This window comes from Stegastes partitus, unplaced genomic scaffold (assembly GCF_000690725.1).
Source record: "Stegastes partitus isolate 25-593 unplaced genomic scaffold, Stegastes_partitus-1.0.2 Scaffold727, whole genome shotgun sequence".
Lineage (NCBI taxonomy): Eukaryota > Metazoa > Chordata > Actinopteri > Pomacentridae > Stegastes > Stegastes partitus.
This window is the reverse complement of record NW_007578458.1, coordinates 353,027-364,410: the sequence shown is the minus strand read 5'-3', so window position 1 is coordinate 364,410 and position 11,384 is coordinate 353,027. Positions and strand designations below refer to the sequence as shown.

The window sequence follows — 11,384 nt, the reverse complement described above, 5'->3', positions numbered from 1 at the left end:
CTATTCCCCCGAGCCTCTGCAGCCAAATAGTGTAATCCCCCAGCTCATCAAGGAGGAGGCGGTGGTGGTGGTGGGCAAGTTTAATTATGCCCAATTTTTTTTTTCGGAGTTGTAAGGCATATAATTTTATCAGTTGAGTCCCTCTGAATCATGTTATGTATTTATTTTTTCCATTTTGTACTTAAAAAAAAAAAGAAAATAGCATTTTTATGACTGCCAACAATTGTTGCCCGTAGTCACACAGCTTGTCACTACGTCAAATGTCACTTAATAATAACATAGAAATAATAATAATAATATAGTAATAACAAAATAATAATGTAGTCACAATAAATAATAACAAAAAGGTTGAAGGGGGGTGGGCGTGTAAAACAAAAGAAAAATATGTAAAACTGTACATGGATACCGATGGATATTGTCATCCCAGGAAGGTCGCTAATGATCATGGTTCAAACATTGGTTCTACCTGTATTAAATTCAAAACAACAAACAATTTGAACTGGTTTCTTTGTTCATAAACAAGCTTTGCATCAGATGTACATCTCAGACCAAGTCTGTATGATACAAAAACAATCTCCAACAGGTTAAAACACAACAATGAAAGGTTTCAAACACTGAATTCAGGCTGCCAATCAAAAAACCACCAAACAAACATGGTAAATATTAAGACTTCAACAGCCTATTAAAGCCGTATAATGTGATAAAGTGCTAACAGTAGTGATCATATGAATAAGCTATTTGCAGCCAGAGACATGCAGTGCAGTATAAACTAGGTTTGCAGTTTTAAACAATCTGCTGTAGACAAGAACACCTGTTTGATTGGAGTAAATTAAATATTTTTTATGCTTCTGTCTCCTGTTTTTCATGGTGAAACGTTAGGTGGCTCTGTGGTCTTGTCCTGCTTCTTCCAGTGAATGTTTTGATTTAAAGGTCAGAGATTTATGGCTTTGGTATAAAAATTTTTTTTTTAAAATGTAAAAAGGAAGTGAAAAAACAAGGAGTAAAGTAGCACTGAGACACTATTCTTTCAGTTTTGTTGTTCGTCTTTCTAGTGCCGTTTGTGAAATTAGTCGTACATGCGACCTACCTGTGTGATAGAGGAAAAAAGGAGCATTTTATCTGCCTCCATAGTGCAGCTCAGTGAACATGGAGAGGAGCCCGGTGAAGACTTGCACAGAAAAGCTGTTTAAAGTTTTAGTCATCGGGGATGTAAAGGTTGGGAAAAGCAACATCATCCTGCGTTATGTTAAGAAACGGTTTGATGAGAACTACAAAGGAACTATTGGAATCGACTTTACCCTAAAAACGCTGGAATGGGATGCAAAGACTACGGTGAGACTGCAGCTTTGGGATATAGCAGGTGAGTGGTGAAATTATGTTCATATTAACACTATAGTCAGTCCCTGCAAAGCTAAAACACAGAAGGAAAGATGGAAATCTGACTTCATGGCATCTGTATTAACCATAGAAATGTGGAATTCCTCTTAAAAAAAAGTAAAAATCTGCAGTAAAACAAAACAAAGACTCAAATCTAAAACATGTACATAATGCATAAATAGTTTCTCCCTCGCTGTTGTCTTTAAGCATATCAATTTTTTTTAAACTAAACTAAAACAACACATTTATTCGCTTAAAATGTATTCAAATTCTGTCTATAAGTTCCAAGATGGAGCAGTGGTTAGCACTGTTGGCTTGCAGCAAGAAGGTCGCCGGTTCGCGTCCCGGTGAGGACACGTGGAGTCTCCATGTTCTCCCCGTGCAGCGTGGGTTCTCTCCGGGTTCTCCAGCTTCCTCCCACACAGTCCAAAAACATGTTGAGGTTAATTGGTGATTCTAAATTGTCCGTAGGTGTGAATGTGAGTGTGCTTGGTTGTCTGTCTCTAAGTGTAGCCCTGTGATAGACTGGTGACCTGTCCAGGGTGTCCCCTGTCTTCACCCTGAGTCAGCTGGGATAGACTCCAGCCCCCCATGACCCTAGTGAGGATTAAGCGATGTATAGATGATGGATGGATGGAGGTTGCATTCTGTGAAATTAATTCAGATCCAGAGAACTGTGTTTTCTGCCCTTATAGTTTCTTTTTACAATTTATTTTGAGAGTACAACACACACTTAAGATATAATAACCTCTCTGTGTGCTACATGGCGAGCCAGTCTGGCAATTTAAAGCCCTTTTTCCAAATTCTTATGCTGTGCAGCCGTCAGGAGTCTGGTGGGAGATGGTCCAAACTGCAAAAATGACCTTCCAACTCTAATAAATCCTGCTAAATATAACCACTGAATAAGTTTACAGCGTGTTTTCAGTGTCTGGAAACTGTAGGAAGTGAAACTGCAGCCTTTTTTCACTTATTGTTTCTCAGATCTCATTTTATTCTCCCACCAGTGTCCATGGAAACATACAGTTTCATACATACAGTTTTAGTCTGATTTGATGTGATAATTCAAATCACGCATTATAATAAACTTCCTGAGTGTTTGGGCCAACTTTAAATCCAAATCTGAAGAGGATTTGAATTTAAAGGAACAGATTTTTCATAAGAAAGATCTGCCAATCTATGAAACTTGAGTTCAGATTTGAACACGAGCTGCTGTAAAGAAATAAACACATGAACGGTTTTGTCTTCTCCCAAGGCCAGGACAGGTTTTGCAACATGTCCAGAGTGTTCTGCAAAGCTGCGATGGGAGCACTGGTGGTCCTGGACATCACAAACAGCTTAACCTTACAGTCTGCCGCTAGGTGGAAGCAGGACTTAGACAGCAAGGTGTGTCTGGACGATGGACGTCCGGTCCCTGCCATCCTGCTGGCCAACAAATGTGACCTGAAGGAGAGGGACAAAGACTTGGTGTCCTCGCTGGACAGATTTTGTAAAGACAACAACTTTGTGGGCTGGTTTGAGACGTCTGCAAAGGTGCGTTGTGTTACTGACATGCAAACATTTCTCAGGGCCTGTTTAGTGCCTTTGAAATCCTGCTTTCATTTTCTGTTTGGTTTGAATCAGCTGATGAATATTTGATTGTCAGACTGGATTTGTTTGTTGGCTTGTTTAAAGGATTTCATATTGTGGGTCATGTGCTGACTGTGTGAGTGAACTTTAACACTGCTTGTAAAAAGTGTGTTCAAACATTAACATGAGGTTAGAACGGCGAGCCACACACATATACTGTGTTCTAAATCATATTCCCTCCTCTCCGTTTACAGGAAGATATCAATATTAATGAGGCATGCGAGTTCCTTGTCAAACAAATGATGCTGCGCGACACCGGCCTGTCCAATGAAGAGCACCATTGGGACAGGATCAAAGTGGACCAGACTCCCGGGAAGAGTCAGAGCTCTCAGTCTAGGTGCTGCTCCAAACCTGCGAACTGAAGCAAAAGAGAAAGCTGCTGCTGCTGCTGCTGCTGCCAGAAACGTCCAACAAGAAGTCAAAAGTCACAGCAGAGGAACTGTGAAAGCCGGTGTCACATCTTCACTGGCTTCATATTCACATTTCTGCCCTTCCAGTTCTCCTCAGTAACGTGTGGGCTGATTCATAAGCACGTCTGTGGAGACAATCCAGCTCATTCCTCTGATGCAGCACCGATAATAAACAGATCAGCGTGGCACACGTCCTGCTGGGAAAAGCCTGCGACACTCCCTGTGCAACCGCTGATTGACCGGCTATAAAGAGAGGCCTAGAGACTGTGAATGTCGTCTTAAGCCACACGAACACAGAGAGGTAGAAGGAGAGGGGGGAGAGAAAATTCAACCCACACTGTAGAAATATTCCTCAATAAATCACAACCTATTCAGTTCAAGCTCCCAGTGTTACTTTGTGTGTTACGCAACCCGCGCATCTAATTATCTGTTAATCACTTTCGCAGTGAGATCAGCTCAGTGCCCCGTGCACGAGAGGCCCGGCTCGGATTGATACTAGCAGAGGGAAGCTATCAGCGTGACCTGATTCTGGTGCAGGGAAGAAATTTGTGAAGATGCCCAGAGAGGATTGAGTGTTCTATACTGGGAGCAGAGCGATGATGCTGTGTGTAGATAGACAACAAATATCAAGTATCTTCTGTTTTTCTGCAGCACGACTGTAGGCACAAAGTGAATTTAAAGTAGGAAAAAAAGGCACAATATTAGCCTGAAAACTTGTGGTGTAAATTACGTTGCATCACTTGCTCAATCAAATTAAACTTTATTGCACTTTTTTTTTGTTGAGTAACATTAACCCGCTCTAATTCCCTAGCAGGCTGTTTATTTCATCATTAGACTTTACTTTCTCACCTTTCCAGCCACATACCTAGTCATGTTGTCAAGTCTAACCCTGAGGAAAAGTGTAAGAGGTGTCCTTTAAAGTCAGTTTCTTCCTTTTGGAAATGTTTCATGTTAAAAGCTTCTTTTTTTTTCTGCTTTAATGAATCAGACACATCTGACCGAAAGATTAAAAAGCCTAATTTTTTGCAAGCGCATTTTGAATATCATTTGATGTTGATGAATCAATTTTATGTTTTACGCTTTTAAAAATAAAAACATAAGGTGCATGAACAAATTTTGCAGTTAGATTTTTGGAATAAACTTCACATTTCAAGCAAGATGAACTATCAAAAACTGGAATTAAAAGTGTCTTGGCTGCCTTAAAGAGATCAAGTGATTCAACAAAATGCTTTTATTTTGACGTTTGTACAGCTTAAGATATCGATTGTTAGGCACTGTATGTTGTCACAGCCACTGATGCAGCTCAAAAAACACAAGACAAAGCTTAACATCATCTGTCAGTTAGCTGAGAAAGTGAAAATGTCATATATGGTAGACTCATTAAATGTAAAGTGAAATATTTCAACCCTTTTTTTTTGTTTTAATTTTGATGATTATGGCTTGTTGCTCATATAAATAAGAAATCCATTATCTCAAAATATTAGAATATTTTCTTTCACAATACAGAAATGTCAAACTTCTGAAAATAATGTTAATAATTTATACACTCAGTTGTGGCTCCTCCAAATTACTGCAAGGCTTGACACACTTCCCTTTAGTTGCAATAATAAAGAATATATAAAGAGATAATAAAGGAAGAACCTCCAGAATGATCAACAGCTTCATTCCACAAGCTGTCAGAACGCTGAACTGCTGATCTAGATATGCAAACCCTTTAAAGTGCTTTAAGTTATTGGATCCTAAAGAAATGCTCATTCATCTTGCCTGTACTACTGTGTATGTACAGCAAAATGACAGTAAACTTGATTTGATTTGATTGATTTGATTTGATTTTCATTTGAATATATGACAGTTTACTTTTATTGGAGTAAATTATGAAAAAAAGGAAGTTTTTCCTGATATTGTTTTCTGATGCACTGGTAGGATGTAGGGCTGCAGGATGGCGCAGTTGGTAGCACTGTTGCCTCGCAGCAAGAAGGTTGCCGGTTTGCATCCTAGTGGGGGCACCGAAATCTTTCTGCGTGGAGTTTGCATGTTCTCCCCGTGCAGCGTGGGTTCTCTCCGGGTTCTCCGGCTTCCTCCCACACAGTCCAAAAACATGTTGAGGTTAATTGGTGATTCTAAATTGTCTGTAGGTGTGAATGTGAGTGTGCTTGGTTGTCTGTCTCTAAGTGTAGCCCTGTGATAGACTGGTGACCTGTCCAGGGTGTCTCCTGCCTTCACTCAAAGTCAGCTGGGATAGACTCCAGCCCCCCATGACCCTAGTGAGGATTAAGTGTTGTATAGATGATGGATGGATGGATGGTAGGATGTAGGTTTGCAAAACTTGAAATGTCTTTTTGGTACCACTGAGAGAATTTGTTGATGTGCTCAGCTTATTATTATTATAAGCTTAAGATGAAGATATATCTGAAAATAACTGACGGTTCATAGCCGATTTTGAGGCAGCAGGTTGCAAATTATTTGCAGGTATACCTGGCGTTTTTAGTTTTTACAGTGCATCATGTTACAGATATATGGGGAGACTGAAACCTTGTCCTTTATGTTCACTGACATATTGTGTGTTGCACCGGTTATTTTTGCACACCAATCTGTTCTTTGCTGTCCTGTAGTTTTACTTTTCGGTGCCCTTGCTGTGCAACAAGGGAACTGTTCTAGATCCCGCCGCTGGGTACCTCCACACAGTCGCTTTCTGTCCAAATTCAGCCTCTTCTCTCTAGGTGTGTCATGCAAATGGTTTTATTTAACCTTGGAATAATCTTCATGTGAGCTTCTAGCACTGCTTTGTTACGTCAGTATTTATACACTTGGGGGATTTTTACCAGTATTGATTCATCTGCAGATTGTTTAACATTCTGTCAATTACCACAAAAAAGCAAATAAAATCACAATTTTTCCAACAAATCTACATGCTGATCAAGTGAGTTGCAGTTTAAAAGCCAGGAAGGTAGTTTACCTCGTGTGTCGATGGTGCCTGAGGGGAAAGCGATGGAAGAAGTTAACACACAACTTGCTAATTATGGATTTATGTCCCAGATACTAGAAGACCTAAATTCAGGAGTCAAGCAGGGATGCTGGCCCCAATACTCCTCCACATCGGACACAAAAGCTCGGCTTCCTAACTTGTTGTTTATAAATACGGCAGTCTGAATGGGAGTGACACTCTCTGCAACGGATCCCATCACTGGTGCATTATTGATATTGGCCTATTTTATCTGCCCTCCAGTGTGCATTTTCTCTGGCAGCCTCGTTCATATATTCATGATTGCATGAAAATTTCAATTTAGTCAAACTTGTGATAAAGAGTAAAGCCGCGTACATGCCCCTGCTGTGCCTCTTTGCTGTCTTATTGTGCCTTGAGTGACCCATTTTAAGGTGGCCATTGTTAATTAAGTATTCCCAGACAGAGGGACCGGGCTGGCGTTCTACTGCGCAGACATTATGGATGTTAAACCCGTCTTTGATGAGTCTGTCTTGCATGAAAATAGCGACTCGGGAAGGTGTGAAAAACAACGTCAGAATGCGAATGAACCAAAATCATCGAAAAACAGACAACGTGGATCACATCCTGTATGATCAGTGCTCATGATGAGGAGCAGGGATCCATGTGTTGCTGTCCGTGGTGCTGAATTGTGGTTTTAAGGAGAGACCTCAGATGCAACAAAATGCTGCCAGATTGCAGGACGACTGAATGTTGGTACACTCTGCCACCTAGTGCACAAAATATGCAGGTGCAAGGACGGTTAAAATAAATATGGAATTTACAACAGAAAATATCATCTTATCTCCTTATGCATGTGGATGAAAAAGCTCTGGGGCAAACTTTGTTATAACTTCAACTTCAGTGGATGTTTCACTCTACTGCGACTGATTTAGAGTTATTCTCTACCCTGTATGTGTGTGTTTGCAGCAGCATTGTGAGTGAGTCCCAACAAGTAGTTTGAAGGTTGGAGTCACTGTGATTTATACTATATTTATGATGGTAACTATGCATGTAGGGCTGCAGGGTGGCGCAGTTGGTAGCACTGTTGCTTTGCAGCTAGAAGGTTGCCGGTTCGCGTCCTGGTGGGGGCACCGGAATCTTTCTGCGTGGAGTTTGCATGTTCTCCCCGTGCAGCGTGGGTTCTCTCTGGGTTCTCCGGCTTCCTCCCACACGGTCCAAAAACATGTTGAGGTTAATTGGTGATTCTAAATTGTCCGTAGGTGTGACTGTGAGTGTGCTTGGTTGTCTGTCTCTAAGTGTAGCCCTGTGATAGACTGGTTACCTGTCCAGGGTGTCCCCTGCCTTCACCCTAAGTCGGCTGGGATAGACTCCAGCGCCCCGCGACCCTAGTGAGGATTAAGCGGTGTATAGATGATGGATGGATGGACTATGCATGTATACTAATACACACAATTCACTTTTATGTTAATTTTTGACCAAAACACCAAGACAAATGAAGAGTTCATTTCCAAAACCAGGTAACAGATAACTTATTTTTTGTTGTTTGCTTGAGATAATATCAATCAAACTGAAGTTGAGTGGATTTGACTCAGTAGAAATGACAAAAATAGAGATAACTTAAGTTTGATTGATGTTGTCTCAGGTAGACGATGGAAAAGTGGAGAAGATGGACTTCTCTGTTCTTACAAATGAGCTCTTCAAATTCTTTGCATTTGAATGTTTTTTTTTTTCACCCTAAAAAAGTAAATCAAAAGACCTTTTCTTACAAATTAATTAGATGCATGTTACAAAAGAAAGTATTTCAATTTTTGACATAATGTGTGTGTTTGCAGCAACATCGTGAGTCTTAAAAAGCAGTGTGGGGGTTAGAGTCACTGTGTTTTTACACCCAAAATCTCACAGAAGCTGCCAAGATTTTGTCATTAACGTCTTTTAATAACTTTAAATAGAGGACAAAAGTCTCTGAGGGAGTCAATAAATGGAAATCTTTGGATGTTTTCTGTTTTTCATTTAAGCAAATTCAAAAAAATATCTTCTTTTGATTACAGTCAGCAGCACCTGGATATACATCATGATTGTGATGCTACAGCTAAAGGCTTTTCTGTTACATTTCTGCTAACATGCAAGTTTTTGCAACAGAATAAGAGTTCAAATATAATTATTCTTCATCTCAATTCGTCTCCCGGAGGCAAAATTAAAATATACATATATGATGGTGCACTCTAAAAGGTAATACCAGTGCTTACTTGAATCATATCAGTGTACTTTACTTATGTCTCATTGTCCTGTTGATTTAACTCATGGACTGTGAGTATGGACTCATTTTTTCCTTAAAGAGTTATAAAACTAAGTACACTTGAGTAAACTGGACTTGAAACGTTCTGTTTCTGGACTGAACACAGAGCTCAGCAGTGCACATGTAGCGAAGTGCAGGAGAAGTTTCCAGAAACTTTATGGGGCGGCTGTGACTCAGGTGGTACAGCTGGCTGGTCAGTGATCAGAAGGTTGGCGGTTCGACTCTGCCCTGTGACCTGTGTCATGGTCTTGGGTAAGACACTTCAGCCACCTTGCCTGGTGTGAAAGCGTATGAATGGATGATGTGAGGTGGTGGATGGAGGGGCAGAGTGTCAGTCTGTCCCAGGGCAGCTGTGGCTACAAGACTAGCTCACCAGAATGAAAGTGTGTGAATGAATAATTGACAGTGTAAAGGGTCTTTGAGTGTCTAGAAAATATATAAATCTGATCTATTGCTATTTTTAAGTTCACAAAATTAAGTAAATACAGCTACATTTTAAGTAAACTTTACAAGTAGATATGAAGTAAACTGAATTTAAGACTAATGGTTATATGTACGTGCCTTTTTTGAGTGCAACCAGTTTCCTAGATTTGTTTCAGTATGATCAATTTTTTCCATTTTACAGTGTAGCTGTGTGTATATATGTTAAATATCGCTTTTATGTAAATTTTTGACTGTTTTGTGCCATAATACCAAAACAAATCCTTTGTATTCAAATGGGTTTTTTTTCACTCTAAAAAAGTAAATCAAGGGACCTTTTCTTCCCACTTAAGTAAATGCACGGTACAAAAAAACCCAAACAATTTCTGACATAATATTGTTTGTAATTAAATCAACTTAATCTTGTGTGTAATTTAAACTCTCATTTCTACGTTAGTTGATTTAAAACTACATTCAAGTCGAGGTAACCTACAAAAAATTGGCTTTATAACTTAATGTAACATATTAAAATGGAAAATACCTTTGATTACAGAGGAAAGGCTAATTCCCCTCACTGTAGTTTGTCCATTGAACATAATTTTATTAGATGTTGTCATAACTGAAGATTGATGCACTGAAAAATAGGTATGGTCTGGGATCATTTTTATTTTCTTTTGCTGAAAAATTCAACGTACAGTACATGTAGATGTTGGGTAGACGTTATACAATATGTTCTATGTGTGGTACTGGACAACAAAAGGAGAAGGGATGTGATATAGTGACCATAATTAAATACTCAAAATTGCTTAACTCAGACAAATAAATAGACAATAAATCATTAATATGTGATTCCAAAACATTTTAAAGAATCTGGGGAACAAAGCAAAGTTTTTCTGCATCTCAGCAAATCATTAAAAATGTATTTTCCCTTAAAGATTTTTTAAATCTATGCAGCGCAACAGATCTCACAAAGCAAATAATGCACACTATTTTAATGTCATGTGCATGTACTGTAGGGATCAACAGCTTTCATCTTTTGCATATGACCGTTTCAGATGTATTATTTAAGGGGTTCTACTTAGTTCCCAAGTCAGTATAGAAATATGAGCCATTTAAAATATGGGCTGATGAAAAAAGACAGAAGACAGCCCACAAAGGTGATCACTTAACCATTTTTTGGGGCCTTTATTTTAACCAGGTTTTCTGGTTTTATGTTTGATTCTCTGTGGAGGTAAAATGACCTAATTTTCCCTCCTCTGGGAACCTGAGGAAGGAGGAAATACGGCCTATTTTTCAGGTGTTCACAATACTTTAGAAGGACTCCACACCCTGGTGTCACGTTTCTGTGACCTTTAATAAATTCTGCACGTGTTTCCATGATCACTGCAATAGTTGTTGACAGATTTTAATTCTTTGAGACTTTAATAGGTGCCACGTCGGCAGCTGTCACCTCTTGCCCAACCCTGAAGCATGACAGCTGCTTATGATCTTTCAGCCAGCAGGGGGCCACAGGACTATGTGAAAATGTGCATTTCAGGTTCCTCTCTTCCTCGTTTGCCCCAAATAAAGTGTTTAAGAGCAGATTTTATTCCAATTCTCAACAAGTGTTGGTGTTATGAGCATATATTTAGGGACCTAAGGTTGCTTTAACAAAATCAAACATGTTGAAGTTATTATATGAAATGCTTTTTGGACAGATTATATCTGCACTTTTATTTATGTATTATAATCTAATTTATTTAAATTTTTGAGTATTTTTCACAGTCAGATTTGTACTTGTTGTAAGCTATTAGTGGTGAGTTGGAGGGATTATCCATTAAAACAGAAAGGTGTCTAAAATTAGAAGCACTGGTATGATCTGTTTCACATGATCCTATTCGATGCATTTTCCCACTTGACAGAATGACCTGTTTTATTTTAGACATATTTCACAGTCCATTATGATATATGTGATACCCCACCTGATGGATACCTTACAGGAACGAGGTTAAACTTCACTGGTGCCTAATGTTGAAAAAACAGCTCTATTTTTTATTTTTTGTCCACAGTTATCTAAACACACAATGAATCTATAGCTGGGGTTTTAAAAAATATATGTTGTATGACATTTTTTGCTGTTGTTGTTTTTAGGTATTTGGGGGTGCTCTAACAAAATACAAAATAAGTCTTTTCAAAATAATTTATAAAATCTGCATTTCATATAAGAATACCAATATGAAGATTAATTTATTTTATATACATATTAGCAATTTTTACTGATAGAAAGAATGAAATCACTTAAAAGTGCCCCACTGGTGCCTAATATTTAAAA

At 38.9% G+C, this 11,384-nt stretch overlaps 1 protein-coding gene across 1 annotated transcript; it reads left to right on the top strand.

Moving 5' to 3' along the window:
• The first annotated feature begins 1,030 nt into the window (after nucleotides 1-1,030).
• Nucleotides 1,031-3,793, top strand: rab32b (RAB32b, member RAS oncogene family). The gene is made up of 3 exons (XM_008291256.1): nucleotides 1,031-1,360; nucleotides 2,630-2,907; nucleotides 3,198-3,793. Exons 1-3 carry the CDS (start codon nucleotides 1,147-1,149, stop codon nucleotides 3,363-3,365), a joined length of 660 nt encoding a protein of 219 aa, XP_008289478.1. The 5' UTR covers nucleotides 1,031-1,146; the 3' UTR covers nucleotides 3,366-3,793.
• Nucleotides 3,794-11,384: the final 7,591 nt, after the last annotated feature.